General features: G+C 42.6%; 1 protein-coding gene across 14 annotated transcripts in view; it reads left to right on the top strand.

Annotated features, from left to right (window-relative positions):
* The window catches only part of CTNND1 (catenin delta 1), a 49,118-nt gene extending 28,228 nt beyond the window's left edge, over nt 1–20,890 (top strand). For 6 of the 14 annotated variants that reach the window (XM_066251563.1, XM_066251562.1, XM_066251565.1 and 3 more), the window contains 18 exons: nt 1,120–1,191; nt 1,918–2,070; nt 2,488–3,023; nt 6,136–6,599; nt 7,707–7,890; nt 8,722–8,839; nt 9,708–9,861; nt 10,267–10,284; nt 10,712–10,780; nt 11,585–11,712; nt 11,807–11,957; nt 13,939–14,131; nt 14,484–14,598; nt 15,164–15,251; nt 16,971–17,033; nt 17,874–17,977; nt 18,391–18,478; nt 18,762–20,890. In XM_066251563.1, coding sequence (XP_066107660.1) covers nt 1,120–1,191; nt 1,918–2,070; nt 2,488–3,023; nt 6,136–6,599; nt 7,707–7,890; nt 8,722–8,839; nt 9,708–9,861; nt 10,267–10,284; nt 10,712–10,780; nt 11,585–11,712; nt 11,807–11,957; nt 13,939–14,131; nt 14,484–14,598; nt 15,164–15,251; nt 16,971–17,033; nt 17,874–17,977; nt 18,391–18,478; nt 18,762–18,805 — 2,742 coding nt within the window. In that variant the 3' untranslated portion in view covers nt 18,806–20,890. The remainder of the gene's footprint in view (nt 1–1,119; nt 1,192–1,917; nt 2,071–2,487; nt 3,024–6,135; nt 6,600–7,706; nt 7,891–8,721; nt 8,840–9,707; nt 9,862–10,266; nt 10,285–10,711; nt 10,781–11,584; nt 11,713–11,806; nt 11,958–13,938; nt 14,132–14,483; nt 14,599–15,163; nt 15,252–16,970; nt 17,034–17,873; nt 17,978–18,390; nt 18,479–18,761) is intronic. The other 8 variants (XM_066251567.1, XM_066251571.1, XM_066251572.1 and 5 more) reach the window with 8 other exon arrangements.
* Nucleotides 20,891–22,825: the final 1,935 nt, after the last annotated feature.

Raw genomic sequence — 22,825 nt, forward strand, 5'->3', positions numbered from 1 at the left:
GAGAGGTCTCTCATGCTGAGGAACTGTTGAATGAAGGGACAGAATTCGAATTTGGGGATGATCAGGAATTTGGAGGCAGTGTGTTTGCAATGTTCCTAGGATTCTGTAGGAACCAGAATAGAGGGTTAGGGATGAGAGGTATATATTGAAAGGAGAGTAGGACTGCTCAGACTTGTAGGTGGTGGGGGAATTCCAGGATTCATAAGTACATGGTTCCCCCCCTTTTATTTTTAACTTCTGCTCAGCAATGAAACCACACCCTTCCTTCCTGAAAATAATGTTTAACTTCCTTTCCCTGTAGCATTACACTCTCTATGTAATGAGAGGAGGCTAGGGGAGGAGTCTCCTCAGGTGGCTAGATCTCACTGTATTCTATTGGAGAGGAGTAGTCCAATGTATTTTTATGTACTATAATGTCAATAGATTATTTCCTGCTGTTTAAGACAGAACAACCTAAGGATGACATTTCTCATTTTGTTCTGTGGCTTTAATAATTGGTAATAAAGATGTTGAGACCTCTTTTTGCTTGACAGGAGTTGGAGGTACTTGTTTTCTTCCTACTTAGAAAGGGAGACTCATAGCTTTTGCTTTTTTCTTTTAAAAAAGCTGCCTGGTATGGGAGTTTCCAATAGTGATAGATCATGAAGATGTGTGAAACAATAAAGTAGGCTTTTGGAAACTCCCCAACTAGCCTTTCCAACTTTCCTTATATTCTTACTGCTTTCCAAAAAGATTGTGTGCTGGGGAACTTATCTGAGTCTGCTGTTTACTCAGCAAGTAGTTCTTGAGTGCTCTTTATGGGCCAGGCACTGTTCAAGGCACAGGGGGATACATCTTTGAACCAAACTGACCCCCTCTCCCCAAATTGTCTGCCCTCATGGAGCTTACATTCTTATGTTCCAGAGACCCAGTCTGGCTGAGTTCCAGGTTCGATTTAATTTTGAGAGAGTACTAAGACTAAGGAGTAATGTGGTAATTTTATGAGTATTGACAGAAGGACTCCAGACCACAAATATCTTCTTGAAAGCCCTTTTCCTGTTTGGAAAAAAAGATCATTTGTGTTTAATAGAGCAAAGGAAGGCCACAGAATGAATTGTCTTCTTGTGGGCTCTGTTTCAGAACGGCCGGTTTGTGGGCGATGCTGACCTTGAGCGACAGAAATTTTCAGATCTGAAACTCAACGGACCCCAGGTAATTCTTTTGGCTCAAGGTCTGGTTTATTTCTTTCATACCTTCATACGCCCCTAACCTGTAAGACTTGTAAAGCACCTGGCACGTTGTAAGCACCAGTTAATTAGTTTTATTATTTTAGGAAAATAAAAGAGTGAAGCTTCAAAGAATATACCTAGTTTTTGTTTTGGAACGAATTTTAATGACTGTTAATCAAATACTGTTACAGTATTTGATCCCTCAACTACTGTATCCCATTTCTAGAATGGATGTGCATCTACTTTGTAGAAACCCTACCTACAATCTGGCTGGTCTTGAGCTTTAGGCAGTACCTGAAGGGTAACACAGAGCTAGTCAGCAGATGGCTTTTATTGGGATTTTCTAGTTCATTTTAAAAGTTATTTTTTGGGTGAACTTTTTTTGAGGAATCAGCCAGATGTAGGTGGAACTGCACTTAACACAGTTTATTCACTTAAATGACCAGTAATGGGAAGTTAAATCTGCTGCCTCTGTTACTTGGGTGTGGATGTGGCTATAGTTAACTCAGTTCATATTGTTAGAACTGGGAAATTATATTTTCTGCCTTTCGGTACAAGTTAAAAAGATAGGGACAGTCACCCTTCTAAAATCCTGGGGCCCACAGAAGATGCACAAGGAGGCTGTCTTCAGGGAGACGTTGCTCCTCATTGGGATGGATTGTTAATATATATGGCTCAATAGTAACTCTTTTGTCTTTTTTCCATGTAGGATCACAGTCACCTTCTCTACAGCACCATCCCCAGGATGCAGGAACCAGGGCAGATTGTGGAGACCTACACAGAGGAGGACCCTGAGGGAGCCATGTCTGTTGTCTCTGTGGAGACCTCGGATGACGGAACCACTCGGCGCACGGAGACCACAGTAAGCTAGGATTTGAATAAGGTCTGGGATGATGGAAGAGGTCTTCCCATGGTCTCTATTAGGGGAGGGGTTAAGCACTTAATTAAGGTGGATCAAGGCCACTGATCTGTAGTGAAAGCAGAAAGTGATCTCCACCCAGACAGAGAAGATAGAAGAGATATGGGAGCATGGAATGGAGAAGAGAGAAGGTATATCAAGGTCTGCAGTAGCTTTCCTTATAGGCATAATTACTGCCAGGGCAATTTTCCTGCCTGGGGACTTCCTATAAGATGGAGATAAGGTAGATGATAGGTTGTAAGGCATTTTAAAGTAAAGTGACCTGGAGGTAGGGGTTTGTTATTTTTCCTAGAGTGGTCTACAGTTTAAGCTTATATTGTTCACTTCATTAATTTTTCTCTTCTCCTTCCTTACTTGAAGGTCAAGAAAGTGGTGAAGACTGTGACAACACGGACAGTACAGCCAGTCCCTATGGGACCAGATGGGCTGCCTGTGGATGCCTCATCCGTTTCTAATAACTATATCCAGACTCTGGGTCGTGACTTCCGTAAGAATGGCAATGGGGGACCTGGTCCCTATGTGGGGCAAGCAGGCACTGCTACCCTTCCCAGGAACTTCCACTATCCTCCTGATGGATATAGCCGCCACTATGAAGATGGTTATCCAAGTAGCAGTGACAACTATGGCAGTCTGTCCCGGGTGACCCGCATTGAGGAACGGTATAGGCCCAGCATGGAAGGTTACCGGGCACCTAGCAGACAGGATGTCTATGGGCCGCAGCCCCAGGTTCGGGTAGGTGGGAGCAGTGTGGATCTGCATCGCTTTCATCCAGAGCCTTATGGTCTAGAGGATGACCAACGGAGCATGGGCTATGATGACCTGGATTACGGCATGATGTCCGATTATGGCACTGCTCGTCGGACTGGGACACCCTCTGACCCTCGGCGACGACTCAGGTAGGCAAGAAAAGGGGAAGGAAAGGGTCTTTCCAAGGTGTCAGAGGAGTAACTCTTCCTTTTCCTTCTAAGTACTTTTGGAACCAAAGACATTTATGGCTTCCTCTCCTTTGCCTTTTCTGTGGGAGTCCACCCTTTTTTTCCCTTTGCTCATATTGCTAGGTATCGACTTGCTTTTTTAATTGTAAAAGTCATACATTTTAATTATAGAAAACGACTTGTACTGGTTATTGGTCTATATTTTGAAGAGTGGTCTTTGCTTCTTGCCAAGAGTTTCTGTTATTTCAGTCTTAACAGCTGTGACCCCCTTTTGGTGATAGGAAGCACCCACAGGAACCTGATGCCATGGAATACCCATTTGCTCCTGTGACTTTTTTCAGCTTCTAGTTTGGTATTAAAAACAGAGTTAAGGATTTTAGGCTTTCAGGGTCAGAATAGACAGATATAAGAACCCTCCCTGTTGTGATTTTAATCTCAAGTTAAAAACAAACCTTGATCTCACAAAAGCCCTGACACTTTGCACTTAGGTTCTTATATTTGCTTATAAAGTGAAACCAGGGGTGGCATCCTTAGAGGATGGTATAGATGTTTTGAGAGGTCAGGAAGCAGCTGTCTATTCTTACTTTCTTACTCACCTGGGGATTCTTTGGTGATGTGAAACAGGGAGTGATTGATGTTTGGACTGGTAGATGGTTTGCCTTGAGAGAATGTTTGAGAATGGGAGTGGGCAAACCTTTTCAGTAAAGACCAGACGGAACTATTTTAACCTTTGCAGGTCATGTATAATTTTTGTTGTATATTGTTATTGTATTGTTATTCTTTTTATGACCTTTTAAAAATATAAAACCAGTCTGTAGTTCTGGGGCTGTGGAAAAACAGGTTTGGCCCTTGGGCTGCCAGCCCTGCTTAAGAACAAATCAGACTGTTTTCCAGTCAAAGAGAAATAAGAAGTAAGGGAGAAGATTTATGGATGTCTTGAAGGTAAGGATAGCCTAGCAGCTGTTGCTGAATGTCTATATGAGGTCATGACCTTTTAAAGAAATGCCTTTACTCACTTTCCTTATATTAGGTAGCTTTGGTTAGCAGAGAACTGGGTTGGGCCCAGGGGTATAGGCCTTATTATCTAAGCCTGAGTCACTGTCTTTCAGGTAACTTTTGGACAGCTAATCCAACTCCCATGTGACTCACCTTTTATTCTGGGGGTGGGGCACCAGAACTAAGCTGGTGCTACTCCAGCAGTGGTAGATAGCAGCTATCACCTGAGGAGTCTGCCCAGGGTGTTGGCTCCTTCTGCTTACTGACAAGTCTGCTTTTTCTGACTTCCTCATTAGTAGAGTGATTGGACCTAGGTGGGTGTGGGTGGCCAGGTCATTCTTTGCTGTCCCTTGCTGTGGTAATTGACCTTAGAGAGGGTTTTGGGTCTGGTTCTTGGGTTTGTTCCAGGGTGGCACTGGACTTGGAAACCGGCTTGACTAGAAAGAACACTTGCAGCTTCCTGTTCCGGGCCTAGAAGAGTACTACAAGGTCAAATGAAAACAGTAAGACAGGGACTAGTGGAAAAAGCAGTGAACTGGAAGACCTTAGTTCTAGGTGTGCCTTTGCCCCTGGCTCTGTAGCCTGGAGCAAGTCATTTCATCTTTCTGGCTTAGCTTGCTTGTTTGTAAAACAAAAGGAAGAATGTCTTGATCCACTGCTTGTAAAGAAGGAAATATTTCTTGAGTGACCAAAATCTTGGTTATTGTAATTGCTTATATTAAAATAGTAATAAAAGTTAAACATACTCCTTGTGAAACAAGAAAAACCCAGAAAAGTATACCACCCACTGATGAAGAACTACTGTTAATACTGGTGTATTTTTCCTCTGAGTTTTTTGCTCTGCATGAAAAAGTAAACATATTTTTTTCCCTACTAAAATGGAATCTTTGTTACATGCTATTTAGTAACCTACTTTCAAAATTTATCTCTATTAACCTGTTCATTTTCTTTCAATGATATTAAAAACTAGTGATTTTTACTAAATTCTTTGTCCATCTAAATCACTGTTGAGTGGTTGGTGTTGACAGCTGTGGGGCGGGCCTTCTGCTTAGGCCAACCTTGAGGGTTTGGTGACAGTGAGAGTGGTTTTGTGAACAAACAGCGGGCTTATTTGGAGAGTTCTACACAATAGATTCTCCCTCTCCTGTGGGAGACACAGAGTGAGATGAGCTCAGAAATAATGGTTCTCTTCCTTCCTGGTGATTATGAATAAATAATAGTGTGACAGACTCACCCTCTAGTGGTTGTTAGTAGTACTGAAGTAGGAATAATAATCTCTACATTCAGTTGCTTTGTCTTTGTTCCTTCTTGACTGGGTATCTAAAATGTGATCAGTAATCTCTATTTTGGGCAGAATTGGAGGTATTGTCTTTAGAAGTTGGGGGCTGGAAATCTTATCTCCAAGGCATTTGTTGAATTGCAGAGATGATCTTGGGATGAACTGAAAATTATTCAAATATCTCATTAGTACTATAACTAGGTCCTCATATGATGTAAGAAGTCCTCTACTGTTTTTACTCAATCACCTCCTCTTATAATTTCCAAAAACAGGTAAGGAGAAGCTTAAATATGAAGTGTGTTTAAAGGCCTTATCCCACCAGCTGTTTCCTGTGTGTGAATACTTCATTTCCTGTTTAGCTAAGGGCTTGTAAGAACTGTTCTCAGACATTGCTTGCTGACTTCTGTGGCTGTTGAGTCGTTTGCTCTGGTGAACAATGCTGTCTGAAGGTGTATTTCAGTCTGTCTAGAGAAAATAGTACCTGACAGGCGTCATTAACTGCTAAGCAGGATGTGGTTCTTTTTTTGCCCTCAATGCCTCCAAATGCTTGTTACTCTCCAAGCTAATGAACCTCACCGAAAAAAGGTAGTTTTCATCTAGTTGCAGATGTCTTTAAAATTATTACTTTATCTCATTAAGAAACATTGATCAATATGTCATTTATGCAAAGCAGAAATAAGAAATACTAGTGTATTAGAATTAGGGTCGTTCCTACTGTGACAGTGAGGGGTAGTGGGGGAGTTTCAGGAAACCAGCTTGATATGTTCCTTTCTCCCTTTGGTTCTTCCAACACTGCAGGAGCTATGAAGACATGATTGGTGAGGAGGTGCCATCGGACCAGTACTATTGGGCTCCTTTGGCTCAGCATGAACGCGGAAGTTTAGCAAGCTTGGATAGCCTGCGCAAGGGTGGGCCCCCACCCCCCAGTTGGAGACAGCCAGAGCTGCCGGAGGTGATAGCCATGCTAGGGTTCCGCTTGGATGCTGTCAAGTCCAATGCAGCTGCATACCTGCAGCATTTGTGCTATCGCAACGACAAGGTGAAGACTGATGTCCGGAAGCTTAAGGGCATCCCAGTACTGGTGGGATTGTTAGACCACCCCAAAAAGGAAGTGCACCTTGGAGCCTGTGGAGCTCTTAAGAATATCTCTTTTGGGCGGGACCAGGATAACAAGATCGCCATAAAAAACTGTGATGGTGTTCCTGCCCTTGTGCGATTGCTCCGAAAGGCTCGTGATGTCGACCTCACTGAAGTCATTACTGGTGAGCTCTGGGCCTAAGGGGAACTGTTAGGTTTATAGCCACTGTTACCTCAGGAGATGTTGAGAGCTAGAAGGATTTCCAGTTCTTATACTTTTGATTAAGGTTGTGAACTCCTGGTCTTTGAGTCAAATTTATCTCACAGGTTTGTTTGGATCATGCAGGGTTTTTGAAAATTTAAAGAATTTGTTGCGAATGTGTAAAATTCAGATTTCACTTAAAATTTCCAGATTCTTGGCTTCTATTAAAAATGTGCAAGAACTGATATCAGTGGATCTGTTTTGCCACCTGACAGTAGTTGATCTAAGCTGATTGAGTCATGTGTTCCCCAGTTTAATAACCCCAACATGTTCTATTGTTCTGACCAACTACTGCCACACAGAAAGTTGTCACACAAACATTGAAGCTGACTATCATTGCCATTTATCCAAGTTCCTATAATTTCTTTTAAATATCTGCTTGTCCTGACTCACCTTCCTGGCATGTGTAGACATTTGAGCTTGTGGTGCTTGCTTTAGTGGGTTTTAGATTGTGAGTTGTGATCCGTTAGTGTGTATTGAACACAATTTTATAGATCACAATCAGCACTTCACCCAATGATTATAGACTCCATAATCTTACAACATCAGGGTGCTCAACTCTTTCGTGGACTGGCACGAAATTTCTTGCAGATGGGCAGTTGAAAACCACTGCTCTAGAGGACATTTGCAGTGTCTGAAGACATGTTCGGTTGTTAGAACTGGTAGTAGGGTGAGGGTGGGGAATGCCAATGAGGAATGGCCAGAGGTACTACTAAATACTTAACAATGGACAGGACAGTTCTCCACAACAAAGAATTATCTGGCCCCAAAATTCAGTGGTGTAGAGGTTGAGAAACAGGTGTGGATAGCTCAGAGAGTATTGCATATATTCCATGATATGTATGTTTGTATTCAGCTATAACATAAAATATATTTGTCGCTGTGGGTCACAAACAAAAGCTTGAATATCATTCATTACAAGGTATTTAGTCATTGGGGAAGACTGAAAAATGATGGAATAGGGGATTCTCTTTGGCATTCTTCAAGCATCTTGGGCACTGAGAGCTGTCTGATGAGTTGTCTTCGCCAGGAACCCTGTGGAATCTCTCATCCCATGACTCAATCAAAATGGAGATTGTGGACCATGCACTGCATGCCTTGACAGATGAAGTGATCATTCCACATTCTGGCTGGGAGCGGGAACCTAGTGAAGATTGTAAGCCGCGCCATATTGAGTGGGAGTCAGTGCTGACCAACACAGCTGGCTGCCTTAGGTAACATAAGGACTTTGAAAGTATGAAGATTGAATTCTTGAGGACTAACTTAAATTCTTTAAAAAGAAAGTTTAAATTCTTCAGCTTATCATTCAGCCTCCGTTCTATCTCTACTGCAGGCTATGACTCTGACCTGTCGCTACTGTCTTGTGTACCACATGTGCCCATGACGCTGGTCTACTTGAGGTTCCACACATAGCCCTGTTTCTGTGCCCCTTTCTCTTTGTTTATTTAATTTAGTGAACATTTATTTCGTGCCCATCACATATAGGGCACTTGTCTAGTCCTGGGTTTGTGTCCCTGCTCTAAATTATATGTATTTTAAGCCAGGCTGCGATGAATGCAACAAAAAGAATTCAGAGTCCTAGGAGGGTGGGATGTGGGGTGAGGAAGATCTGTTTTCTCTGTTTGTAATGCCTTCTCTCCTTGTTTATCTTTTGAGGGCAAACTCAAGTGCCTTTATTTCATGTAGGTTTTCCTGATTTCTACTTACATACAATATGGTTTTTTTTCCCTTTGGGATATACTTTTGTGTGCTTTGCCCCATTCCTCATTTGTATTTCTATACAAGAAATATCTGTTCCATCTTAAATTACTGTGATCGATATACTTTATTTACACCCTCCTCACCCCCTGCCCCTGGCCTGGTTGTAAATGTCCCGAAAGTAGAGACTGTCTTACTCAGCTTTCAGTTGCAGTGCCTTACTTATTATGAGTGTTCAGTATTTGTTATAGTGAATAGAAAAGGTAGTGAGGAGGCTTGTAGATGTTGTGGGATCTTAAGGGAAGGATTTCTGGATTTGAGTCATCTTGATGCCTGTTTCCCCTTAGGAATGTTAGCTCAGAGAGGAGTGAAGCTCGCAGGAAACTTCGGGAATGTGACGGCTTAGTGGATGCCCTCATTTTCATTGTTCAGGCTGAGATTGGGCAGAAGGATTCAGATAGCAAGGTAAGTTAATGGCCGAATGAATTCCATTTACAATTACCAGGAGATACCTGTAGTGCAGACCCATCCTTCAGGCTTTTAAATGACATTGGGTACCTATACCAGCCTCACCTTCCTAAAGTGGGTATTCCCCTTAGACGAAAATGGTTTTCTTTAGAATTTCTTTCGAAGCCCTCTCTATCTTAAAGCTCTTCAGCTGTACTTTTATTATTACTATCACTATTTTTTCTTTTTTGTGACAGAGACAGAGAGAGACAGAAAGAGACAGATAGAGACAGACAGGAAGGAGAGAGATGAGAAGCGTCAGTTCTTTGTTGTAGCACTTTAGTTGTTCATTGATTGCTTTCTCATATGTGCCTTGACTGGGAGGCTATAGCAGACCAAGTGACCCCTTGCTCAAGCAGCGACCTTTGGGCTCAAGCCAGTGACTATAGAATCATGTCTGTGATCCCATGACTCAAGCCAGCAACCCTGTGCCCAAGCTGGATGAGCCCGTGCTCAAGCCGGAGACCTCGGGGTTTCGAACCTGGTTCCTCTGTGTCTCAGTTCGATGCTCTGTCCACTGTGCCACTGCCTGGTCAGGCTATACATACTTTTAAAGTTTTATATTTTTCTAAGTAGGAAAAAGTAAAAAATATAAAAAGATTAAGTTTTGTGTCATTACCAAATGGTGGCAAAAACCTTTCATTAGCCTGGGGCTGCAAGGATTTTGAGAAGCTTGGTACACTTAGAGGCACTGTGAGAAATGATGGATTGGACTATACTTTTTGGGTCAGTTTTGTAATATCTGAATTATGGAAACCTGTACTTGCTGGGAAATCGCTCTAGGCATTCTCTTCACTCATCGAGCCTTTCCTTTTATGTCCCCAAGCTTGTGGAAAACTGTGTTTGCCTTCTTCGGAACTTGTCATACCAAGTTCATCGGGAGATCCCACAGGCCGAGCGTTACCAAGAGGCACCTCCCAATGTTGCCAACAATACCGGGCCACATGCTGCCAGTTGCTTTGGGGCCAAGAAGGGCAAAGGTGTGTTTTATGGTTTCTTATTCCTTGCTCTTTAATGTAGGACCGGGAAAGGAAGGAACACTTTTAACTTTAGGTGCAAAGGACTTGCTGAGCAGTTTAGGAGTCTCCCTAGACAAGTAGGTCCTTTGCTCTGCCGCTGCTTCCCTGTGTTGTGTGCCTCATTCAAGGTGGTGGCGGTGGTGGTGGTGTTAGTATCGAATCGGTATCAGTGGTTGGGGCAGTCAAGGATGAGAATTCAACTAATCTGGGGCCTTCTCTCCCATTCCTCCTTTGTGTTTCCTGTGTTTTTCTTTTCCTCTCTGCTTTCCTGCTTTATTTGCTCATGATCCTGTTGACATCTCTCTCCTGCATTTTTCTTCCTTTGTTTCTTTCCTCTGCTTTCCACCTTGGGTGACGCGCTGGAAGATGAGTGGTTCTCCAGAGGTGAGTGGAATCTTTTAAGGTGCTTCCCTACTTCTAATCTGCATGTTTTGGTTTTAGCTTTCCTAGTATTTCCTTGCCTAACCCTTCCCTGCGGGCGCATGTAGGAAAATTCAGTCGAGGAAGACGATTGAAACAAGTTTAGCTCTTCCGAGCTAATGGCCCTTGGCATGCTCTTTCTGGGCAGCAGTCCCAGTTACCAGCACTCGGGACGATAGCAGCAACCATGGTTATCCTTCCCTTCCCTCTCAGCTGCCCGTTTTCTGTCCTTGTTTCTGCACAGCCCCTGCTGGACAAGCTGGGGTATAGATCCGTTTCCCCCACCACTGCATCACTGATTCAAAGATTTTGACTGAAGAATAAAAAATGTGCCAGGTGGACTACTTTCTTAAACTTTTTACTCCTCTCCCCTTTTTTTTAATTTCCAAAGGGAAAAAACCCACAGAAGATCCAGTAAATGACACAGTGGATTTCCCTAAAAGAACTACGCCTGCTCGGGGTAAGTTATCTTTTTCTTTCCTGTCTCCAGGGGCCTCGTAAATGTAGTCCACAGATAAGTATTTGGTAGCCTAACAGTAGACTCTACAATATGTTCACTGTTCTCTCTTCTCTGATGTGTGGATTTGAAGTCACGCTGAAAGGACTGGGAAACTCAAGGATCATGGCAGTGATTTACAGAGCACTGCTTGTTATGGCAACTTGTTCACTAGAAACATGGGTACACTAGGTAGCCACAGTAGTTCTTGGGACTTACATTTTACCTGTTACAAGAAGCCTCTTTTTCATGTGTATCTTTATATTCATCCACACAGTGAATCCAAATTCTAGCTCTCCGTGGATATAAAAACTTTAGATGTTGTTAAATCTACAGTAGGCCTTTTTACTTAGTCACAGTCAAGGTGGGCAGAATGAGTTAGTCAGGTTAGAAATAATTTGTTTGAGATGAGGAATCTTAATCACGAGTGCATGTTATCAGTGAGCAAATGACTCCCCTGAGTGTCCATGCCCTGACTGCCAAGCAAAGCCAAAGTAAACTGAGGGAGGGGAGAGGCAAGGAAGAAGGAGAGAGACGTTGCATCTGCTGAGGCGATCCCTGTTCTCTCTTACCATGGCCTAATGATTCCTAGAGAGACATGGAATCAAGCCTCTGAGTTGGCTGTGGAGTGGGTGGGAGAGTGAGGGAGCCTAATGGTGAAGGAGCATAAACCCATCAACCTAGAGAAAAGGCTGGACTTCAGCCAGCCATGGCCTGGCTCATAGGTGCTGATGAGCATCTTCTGCTTTCTCGTCCTTTCCTGTGCAGGCTATGAGCTTTTGTTTCAGCCAGAGGTGGTTCGGATATATATCTCACTACTCAAGGAGAGCAAGACTCCCGCCATCCTAGAAGCCTCAGCTGGGGCTATCCAGAACTTATGTGCTGGGCGCTGGACAGTGAGTACCTTTTGGAAAATGGATTTGAAGTGGGGAGAACTTAGCTAGTTTGCTGCCATTTGTAATCAGTTCCACCTCCATGTGCTACTTCTAGTATGGTCGATACATCCGCTCCGCTCTGCGTCAAGAGAAGGCTCTTTCTGCCATTGCTGACCTCCTGACCAATGAACATGAGCGGGTAGTGAAAGCTGCATCTGGAGCACTGAGAAACCTGGCCGTGGATGCTCGCAACAAAGAATTGATCGGTAAGGAGTTGGATGTTAACCGTACCGCAGCATCTGGTACAGTGCTTCAATCCAGCGGGGGCTAAGTCATTTATTTATTGAAATGGTTGAGCCTGACCTGTGGTGGCGCAGTGGATAAAGTGTCGACCTGGAAATGCTGAGGTCGCCGGTTCAAAACCCTGGCTTGCCTGGTCAAGGCACATATGGGAGTTGATGCTTCCAGCTCCTCCCCCCTGTCTCTCTCTCCTCTCTGTCTCTCTCTCTCCTCTCTAAAATGAATAAATAAAAGTAAAAAAAAAAAAAAAAAAAAAAAAGAACTTAAAAAAAAAACAAACAAACATCAAAAAAAAAGAAATGGTTGAGAGGAAGGATCCCAGCCTTCCATAGTTTGTGAATCCAAAGGTTGGAGGAGGTTATACAGTTGACCTTGAACAATTAGGGGCGTTCACTCCCACATAGTCAAAGCCATGTATATCTTTTGACTCCCCAAAAACTTAACTATTAAATAGTCTATTTTTGACTTGAAGCTTTAGCAGTTAGCAGATGGTTTTATATGCTATAGCATTATATACTATATTTTCACAATAAATAAGCTAGAGAAAATATTAAGAAAACCAAGGAAGAGAAAATATATAATATTTATTGAAAAAAATCTGCTTGTAGCCTGACCAGTGGTGGCACAGTGGATAGAGCATCAATCTGGGATGCTGAGGTCCCAGGTTCTAAACCCCAAGATCACCAGCTTGAGCATGGGTTTCTCTGGCTTAAGTTGCAGGCTCACCAGCTTGAGTGCAAGGTCACTGGCTTGAGCATGGGATCATTAACATGATCCCATGGTTGCTGGCTTGAGCCCAAGATTGCTGGCTTGAGCAAGGGGTCACTGGTTTGGCTGGAGTCTCCCGGTCAAGGCACGTATGAAAAAGCAATCAATGAACAACTAAAGTGATGCAACTACAAGTTGATGTGTCTCATCTCCCTCCGTCACCTCCCTTACTCTATCTCTCCCTCTCTTCCTCTCTTCCTCTCTTCCTCTCTTCCTCTCTTCCTCTCTTCCTCTCTTCCTCTCTCCCTTTCTCCTTCTCTCCCTCTCTCCCTCTCTCCTTCTCTCTTTCACTCATTCTTTCTTTCTCTCCCTCTCTCCTTCTCTCTTCTCTTTTTCCCTTTCTCACTAAAACAAAAAGCGAACAAACAACTGCCTGTAGATGGATCCCTACAGTTAAACCCCATGTTTTTCAGGGTCAACCATGTGGGTCTTAGAAAGACAAGAGTGATGACTCTTCAAAAAAATAATAATACTTATTATTTTTTGAGTACTTAACTTTGTTAGTACAATTTGTTAAGCACTTCTCTAGATTCTTATTTAATTGTCACCACTTTTAAAAGGTTCATTTATTTTTATAGAATAAGGAAACTTAAGGTCAGGTAAATCAAGTAATTTGCTCAGAGTTAATATACCTCGGAAGTGGCAGAGCCCAGTTTCTTTTTTCTTTTTTTAAAATTCCCAGTGACTCAGCCTTGGCTGGGTAGTCAGTTGGTTAGAACATCATCCCAATAAACCCAAGGTTGTGGGTTTAATTTCCGGTCAGGGCACATAGGAGATTCAACCAATGAATGCATAAGTAAGTGGAACAACAAATTGATGTCTCTCTCCCTTCCATTCTCTAAAATCAATTTTAAAAAATTCCTAATGACTATTCTATTGAACTACTATAATATTAAACATACTGTTTCTATAGAATGTCTGAAAGGACTGTGCAGCATTTTTGATATAACTCTTCACATTATTTCAATGTCCCTGGAAAACAAAAGAATAAATAAAGGAATCACAAGGATAATAAATTCATGGCTATTCCAGGTTCTTTTCTCTTTTGATGTGACAGTCCTATAGGAAAATGGAATGGCTTCATAGGGATGGTGCCTCTACCTGATGCGATCAGTGCGGGCCCCTCAGGACCTGACTTCTTGTTCTCTTGGCACATGCTTCTTTGTCTTGCTCCTGCAGGTAAACATGCTATTCCCAATTTGGTCAAGAACCTGCCAGGCGGGCAGCAGAGCCCTTCCCAGAATTTCTCTGAGGACACTGTGGTCTCTGTTTTGAACACCATCAACGAGGTTATTGCTGAGAACTTGGAGGCTGCTAAAAAGCTTCGAGAGACACAGGGTATTGAGAAACTGGTGTTGATCAACAAGTCAGGGTAAGCTTAACTCTTAAAATTACAACTGGAAGAAATTAAATGTAGAGGGGAGTTGCTAGGAAAGAGCTTCTCCTTTCTGCTTCTAAGGTTATTTTATTTTCCATTAATACTTGTAAAATATGAAGAGGTATTATTTTGTTTTCTGTCTCATTCTTGATTCATAAATTGATAACAGACTTTTATGTCAAATATTTTTGTGTGTCACTGTTTGGGACAGAATACAGGACTTGGTGACTACTTGATCCTACCCACTGTTGCAATTTTGTTCATGTGTCACATTATATTAGAGAGGTTCTCAGCTTCTTTTCTGGTCTTACATCCAAATTCCATGCGGTGTTACTTTCCTCAAAAGGAACCGCTCAGAAAAAGAAGTTCGAGCAGCAGCACTTGTATTACAGACAATCTGGGGGTATAAGGAACTGCGGAAACCACTGGAAAAAGAAGGGTGGAAGAAATCGGACTTTCAGGTAGGATGACTCTTGGGGTTGAGCTGTTTTCCTCTTAGTCTCAGGTAACGCTTTTGTGTTTGTTTCCTCCCTTTCACTATCACATTGAGTCTCCTTTCGACCCCCATCTCTGGTAGTAAAAAAATCAGTTAGTTTCCTCCTCCTCCAAAATGAATGGTGCCAACAGTTTGCTGCCAAAATGTCTCTTGTCTTCCTCTGTGTCACAGCAACTGTATATTCTGGTGGCAGTGAAGGATGGGAGCTTTTTTTTCCTCCAAGTCTGCAATAGTCCTTTGATGGAGTGTGCCATTTTCTGAGACTCTCAGAGGTCTCCTGATAGTATGAGTGTTTGGTACCTTTGATAGTATGAGTGTTTGGTACCTTTGTGTTCTGTTCAGGAACACAAATAGAAGCCATCACGTTCTAGTTTGCTTCACTATGTAGGTATTCACTTTTAGCCCTTATGAGATATTTTTTGTAAGAGCTGTATTTGGGAATAGGGACTTAAAGATCTGTCCCATTAGAGAATAAGGTGTAGGTAAATTCAGTATTCATTGACATTTTTGCATTTTATGTTTGCCTCCAGGTTAATCTAAACAATGCTTCTCGAAGCCAGAGCAGTCATTCATATGATGATAGCACTCTTCCTCTCATTGACCGGAACCAGAAATCAGGTACAGTATCTGGGGGCATACTCTCAGCTTTTATTCCACCTCTACTATTTCAAGTGAGCTAGTCTTTGGTAGAGGGTAGAATAATACTTCACTCAGGATTGTTGTGTAGAAGCTGGTAGGCCTATGCATTAGAAAATAAAACAAGGGTCTCACCAGAGGTGGTGTAGTGGATAGTGTGTTGGCTTGGGACACTGAACACCCAAGTTCGAAACCCCTAGGTCACTGGCTTGAATGTGGGGAGCTGGCTTGGGCCCAAAGGTCGCTGACTTGAAGTCCAAGGTCACTGGTTTGTGCAAGGGGTCACTGGCTCAGCTGGATCCCCCACCCTCATCAAGGCACGTATGAACAATCAATGAACAACTAAGTGAATCAACTATGAGTTGATGCTTTTCATCTTTCCTCCCTCTCTCTCTCTTGCTTTTGTTGTCTTGTTGTCTCTCTCTCAAAAAAAAAAAAAAAAAAAGAAAAAAAAAGAAGCCTGACCTGCGGCACAGTAGATAAAGCATCAGCCTGGAAGGCTGAGATCGCTAGTTCAAAACTCTGGGCTTGCCCTGTCAAGGCACATATGAGAAACTACTACAAGTTGATGCTTCTTGCTCCTCCACTCCCCACTTCTCTCTCTTTCTCTCCTCTCTTTAAAATCAATAAATAACAAAGAAAAATAAAAAAATAAAATAAAAAAGAATAAGTGTGTTAACATTTAGAAGATCTGCATAACTCTGTGAACCAGCATTTTCCAAGTGACCAGCATACATTATGTTGCAGAGTCAAGCATAGGTAATCCGATTAAACTGTCGTATAAAACAGTGGATTTTAATTTAACAGTATGAAGAGATTGTTAGTGTGGAATTAGACTCCACATTGCTCCTAGTCTTGAACCTCTACTTGTTGATCATTAGTATACGGTACTGTCAAGGAAGATCCACAGCTATCTGAAAAGACTGTCTTCCTCCCTTTCCAACTTCTTATCTACATGAGGCTGGGTTTTCTTCATGTACTTCAACCAAAATAACATCACGACAGATTAAATGTAGAAGCAGATATGAGAATCCTACTTCTATTAAGCCAAACTTTAAAAAGAGATGTGTGAAAATGTAAAACAGTTTTTAAAACTGTTTCAAAACTTTTTTTAAAAAAATGAAATGTTATTTATGTTAACATGGAATACGTTTATTGTTAGTTTTAAGTGAAACAAGTACGTATTTAAAATTTCTGAGTATAGTTAATATTAGTACATATAACATACACCAATGAAAGTTCTTTGGATCCTTGTAATTTTTAAGACTGTAAAGTTGTCTGAGACCAAATAATTTGAAAACCGATGGCTTATAGTAAATGGTTTCTTATATTAGGAATCTGTTAGGCTCTTTTAAATCTGAGAGCTTTGTCTAGTGCCTCGTACAAAGTGGATGCTCAGTAAAAATTGGATGAAGGCGAAGGAGGACAGACCAGAACAATTTTTATGATGACTATAGATTTTTATTTTGTTATTTTTAAAAATAAATTATTGATTTTAGAGAGAGAGGAAGCAACAGAGAGAGAGAAAGAGAGATACAGAAATATCCGTCTGTCCTGCATGTGCCCTGACTGGGGATCGAACTGGCAACCTCTGCTCATCAGGACAGCGCTCCAACCAATGGAGCTACCCAGCCAGGGCGACGAGTATAGATTTTAAAGAGTTTGGTTTTTTGACTTGGATAATTTTCTGTCTTCATATAGATAAGAAACCTGATCGGGAGGAAATTCAGATGAGCAGTATGGGATCAAATTCAAGATCATTAGGTGGGTGCTTACTTCCTGCCTAAAGACACGGAAGTAATATTTCCCTTGGGTGAGAACTGTCTGGCTCCACCGTGTTTTCTGGCACCCTCACCATTTACCAGTCTTGGTGAGCACGGGCTGGACACTGCCTGCCATTTGGAAAGGTGGAAGGAAATTTAGTGAAACTTGATCCATCTACTTCCACATTCCCACTTGCTCAAAGGTTTTAAGAAAATCTTCATATGCTTCCCTCATTATGACAGAATCAAATTCGTGTTCCTAAACTGTTATTCACAGGCTTTCCTAGTCTGACCCTGGGCTCCTTCTCTCTGTGTACTTGGTTTCAGCCCACCTGGTCTGATTTGCTCTTTTAACTCTTTATACTTTAAAAAAATTTTTTCTTATGTAATACCTAGTACTGGAATGTCCTTCCCCTCTGCTTTTCTAAGTTCTTTCATCCCCAAAGGCTTAACTGAAGTCCTCTGTTTTCTGTTAGGTACTTGCTAACTGTTGTCGCACACTTCATGCTCATCCTTTATAGACAGACCTGGGGCAAAAGTAGGTTTACAGTTGTAAGCATGCGGGACACAGTTTATTCTTGTATTATTCTTTATTAATTATTGTATTCTGTATGAACAACTGTAAACCTACTTTTGCCACACCCTGTATGTCGTTACTCTGCATATTTCGTATTTATTGTCTTCCCAACTGGAGCCAAGTTTTGGCTCCAGAACTTAATGCCTTTCTGGAATATTTGACAAAATTTAGTTCCTAACAGAGTTACCTAACTCTCACTTAACCTGCTTAATATATATTACAGGCTAGAGGGGAATATCATGTTTCTGTTTGCTTTTTTTTTAGATAACAACTATTCGACACTGAATGAGAGAGGGGACCATAGTAGGACACTGGATCGATCCGGGGATCTAGGCGAAATGGAGCCATTGAAGGGAACACCCCTGATGGTAAATTCCCTCTAGGCAGTAGTCCCTCTGTGGCCGATTCTGTTTTGAAGTCTGTGTGTTTTGTGATATGGGAAGAAAGTACCTAGTGAAAGACGGCATCCTCTTCTGGGGGGACCTTTTGGGAAAAGTAGGAGTTTTGACTCCTGTTGGCATTTGTTGGGCCATTATGCTGTGATGGTTGAGACGGGGAAAGGAAGACTATAAACATGTTATTGATATGACTAACACTGACTGATCTGTTCTTGTACATCACTCTGTTCCTGTCCCTGCCTGTTTTCCTGGAAATCTTGCGTCTCTTAGTATTATCTTGTTTTGATGGTGTTTACAGATTTGGGCATTTCCCCATATCTGGCACGTACTCACAAGGTTCCTGTTTCCTAACTCTCGTACTAACAAATTGCATGTGTTCACAGAAGGACGAGGGACAGGAATCTCTGGAGGAAGAGTTGGATGTGTTGGTTTTGGATGAGGAGGGGGACCAAGTGTCTAACCCCCCCCATGGTATGTCCTCCAGCTGCCCCCAAGTTCATCACTGAGGAAGGAGGCCCCTGTGTGCCAGCAGTTTGCCAATCATGCCGATCTGATCAGGCCAGAGACGCTCATCTCGGCCGCGTGGTGCTTGGGTGCTGTTCTGTGATTATTTCCTCTTACGAGGCTGGGACATACTGCTGGGGATCTGATTCTCCATTATGTGCTACTTTTCTCCCTCCAGATTTGTTCAGCTGTCTTTTGGTTCTCCTTATTCCCGACCCTATTAACATCTCTCTCTCTTTTTTCCTTACAGCAGAAGATTTAGCACCACTGTCTCCGCCACATCTGGGCGTATAATATATGTACTTTTATTTTTTGGTGGTGAAATGGACTGACGATTTTCCCCTTTCTTCGCTGGACTATTGTGCCAACTGCCAGGCTGCCTCCTACCCTTTACAGCCCTGAGTGGCTGCCTTCTTTCCATCGACTACTGACTTCTTCAAGAGAAGTTTAGTTGTCCTTCCTCCCCACTCCAGGTCCTCTCCAGTTGCTCCCAAGAACCCTGACTCAGTTATATGCATATCTCCAGAAACTGCTGCAGACGAGCTCTTTCTGCCAGCTCTCCAGGGGCTCCTGGCCTGTGTGGAGGGAGGGAGTGAGAGTGGGAGTCCTCACTGGACGCCGTGGGAAGAATTGGAAGTCACATGCCGTATATGCATTGTACAGCGATCTGATAAACGGATGATTCCTAATCAAGATTATTTTTTTCTGCTCGGGAAGGGGCTATTTTTTTCCTTTAATTTTTATTTTTTAGAATGGGAAGTATGAGCTCTTCCCTTACTCCTAATGACTATTTTTGAAGCAAAGAAGGCTGGCAGCATTGGCACAAACCATCTGGCAGGGACCCTTGAGTAGGTGAAGGTCTCCTGGAACTGAGATTGAGAAACGTGGCTCTCCTCATCTCCAGGGCAGGGACCATGCAGGACTTCCAGACTCCATCTCTTCTCCCAGCCTCGTTCCTGCCCAGGGCAGCGCTGCAGCCCCTTTCCGAGGCCGTCCTGAACCCTCCTCTCCATCCTGTGTGTCTGCTGCCTTGGCTGGGCCATTTGCAAGAGGCTGTATAAAGAGGAGAATATGTCAAGGAAGACTTTTTGGGTGAGAAGGAGCTGAAAGATGTGACAGAACCTCTGGGAGGAGCTAGTAGGAATGTACACGAAACAGTCTGAAACTGGCCGGAAGCTTCAGCGCTGGCTTCCCCCTGCCCTGTTTCTCCTTTTCCCTCCCTTGTAGCCCTGTCTGTCCTGCCTACTCCCTGGATTGGTTGGCTGACTAAAGGACTTGATGTACATACTTCTGCCCCCTTTACCCTGAAAGGTAGGGGTCACCCCTGGCTTTGCCTCTTCTTTGTGCCTTTGGCCTGGGGTGCATCTCCTCCGTCCCTTCTTCCATGTGCCTTTCTTTGCCTCTGCAGTTTTATTTCTCATGATTTTGCAAATTATATTTTGTTGATTCTTACCCACTATTGGCCCTAAATGCAGAAAGAAGAGGAGAGGTGACTTAGAGACCCTCAGATTCTCCATTGGGAATTGGTGTAGACTTTAATTTCAGCCATAGCAAATTTTGCTCAACAGTATATAGTTGGGATTTTGCAAAAATCCTGTTCTGATAAATCTCACGGTGAGGTTGGTGGGAGATGTGAGTCTTACTCCTTGGTTGCCCTGAGGGTGCTATCATCTCCAAAGGGGTTGTAGGGAAGCCATGCCTACCTCCCACTCCCAAATAGCTTCTCCTTTCAGTTTAGTGTATATTAGCAGGTTGGGCTAGAGGAATCAGCTGCTATGTTGGTTGATTTTTTTTTTTAATCCTTTTCCCTGCCTTTGACTCCTCCCCCTAATCTGAAATCTTGGTTCAGTGCAAACTGGAAATCTTCATCCTTCTCCTCTCTCCCTTCCCTTATATATGGAGGCTGTGGGGTAGAAGAGTGCACAGCCCACTGGCTCCTTCCCCGTCCCCTGTGCATCAAAATCTCTAATTTACTCCTTTCCACCTTCCCGTTTCTTCCCGCTCCTTTTCTGGCTAAAGGGAGCTTTCTCCTCCGACCCTAAGAGACCCCGAGAGCGTACTGCACAGGGGAAACTGCCCCGGTCTGGACCTGGCCCCACTCTTGGTTTCTCTCGTCCTCTCCTCTTTTGCTGGTGCTCTTTTCCTTGGTGGGGTGTGGGTAATAGAACAACCACGGGCTTTTGGGGACCTTTAACTGTCTTTTTTTCATTTATAGAAACACTAAACATTCAATTTCAGAGAACCAAAAATCGCACCTTCCCACCAAACACTACTAAGGGGCGTGTCTTCTGCTCCACACCTTTTCTGTTTTTCTTTCTCTCTTGTTAATGCTTTTAAAAACAAATGAGTTTTTTATATAAATAAAGTTTTTAAAGTGTGTATGTAGAGGGTCTGTGTCATTTCTTCACTTCAGGTGTATCTCTTTTTATCTTGGTCACGTTCTTACATATTGGTGTTCTTTTCTCGCACCAAGAAGAGGGTTGTACGAGGATAGATTTATTTTGAGCTCAGTCCCAACTTTATTAAGCAATATTCTTTTTAATTACATATGGAACATTTTCCTCTAAAGGTTCTTAAAAATTAAATGTGACTAAGTAGAGCTCGGGAAGCTTTTTGCTAACTTAGAGATAAGAAAGTGAAATTTAAAGAATTAATGACTTCCTTGGTTGTTGGAATTTTTTGGTAACATTGACAAAACTAATATGGAAAAAAATCCATTGCAATACAAGACCCTCTAGAAGAGGTAACACTTATGGGTAGACGATAAGCTACCAACTCCACTGCCCTTCTAATATGAAAATGTAGAATTAAAAGGCTCATTTATAGAAGTACTAAAAACAGGGCCATACTGTTGCTTCTCAGGCTATCTGCAACCTTTAGTAAGAAAAAGGACAGGCCTGTGGCTTCCTTTGTGTCCTACCAAACGTGTGTGAGTAGCAAATACTACTGCAGAGATCCAGGAGTAAGACCTTTGGGAAGAGACTTATATTCCTGGCGCCCACGTTTCCTTTTCTATAATAAAAAGAACTCCAGAATTTGTGTAAAATGTTTCTATATGTCCAATCTTTAGATTAAAAATATACAATTTGCTTTGGATGATTGTCATGTCTCAATTCTTTTGGATAGGCCTTAGGTATGAAAATTTTCTTGGGCTAATGAGACCAGGAATTTTTTTTTTTTTTTTTTTTAATTTTCTGAAGCTGGAAACGGGGAGAGACAATCAGATAGACTCCTGCATGCACCTGACCGGGATCCACCCGGCACGCCCACCAGGGGGCAACACTTTGCCCCTCCGGAGCGTCGCTCTTTTGTGACCAGAGCCACTCTGGAGGCCAAGGAGCCATCCCCAGCGCTCGGGCCATCTTTGCTCCAATGGAGCCTTGGCTGCGGGAGGGGAAGAGAGAGACAGAGAGGAAGGAGAGGGGGAGGGGTGGAGAAGCAGATGGGCGCTTCTCCTGTGTGCCCTGGCCGGGAATCGAACCCGGGACTTCTGCACGCCAGGCCGACGCTCTACCACTGAGACAACCGGCCAGGGCCGAGACCAGGAAATTTAAGCATGATAATATTCTGTACCATTTTAAGTTTGTTAATTTAGGTTAGAAGGATGAAGCACAGAGCCAAAAAGCTATTAGGGTTTGCTGTCCAAAGAGGTTTGGTAGCCTGGGATTAAAAAAAAAAATTCTGTCTTAAGTAGCTGGCTGCTGATGAATAGAATAGACTATTTCTATTACATTCTTTATTACCCACTGGCCTTGAGCTACATGCATACCACCTTCTCCCCTCTCCCTGAGTCGGTGCATTTTTAAAAATTTTTTTTATTTTTTTACAGAGATTTGTTTTGAGCTCAGTCCCAACTTTTATCAAGCAATATTCTTTTTAATTACATATGGAACATTTTCCTCTCAAGATTCTTTTTTTTTATAAACATTCTTTTATTTTTTTTTATTTTTTTAAATTTTATTTATTTATTTTAGAGTAGAGAGGGAGTGAGAGAGAGAGAGAGAGCGAGAGAGAGAAAGGGGGGAGGAGCAGGAAGCATCAACTCCCATATATGCCTTGACCAGGCAAACCCAGGGTTTTGAACTGGTGACCTCAGCATTCCAGGTCAATGCTTTATCCACTGTGCCACCACAGGTCAGGCTAGATTCTTAAAAATTAAATGTGTCTAGAGCATGGGAAGCTTTTTGCTAACTTAGAGATAAGAAAGTGAAATAGGGATAGAGAGTCAGAGGGATAGATAGGGACAGACAGGAATGGAGAGAGATGAGAAGCATCAGTTTTTTGTTGTGACACCTTAGTTCAGGGGTCCCCAAA

Source organism: Saccopteryx bilineata, chromosome 1 (genome assembly GCF_036850765.1).
Source record: "Saccopteryx bilineata isolate mSacBil1 chromosome 1, mSacBil1_pri_phased_curated, whole genome shotgun sequence".
Classification (NCBI taxonomy): Eukaryota; Metazoa; Chordata; class Mammalia; order Chiroptera; family Emballonuridae; genus Saccopteryx; species Saccopteryx bilineata.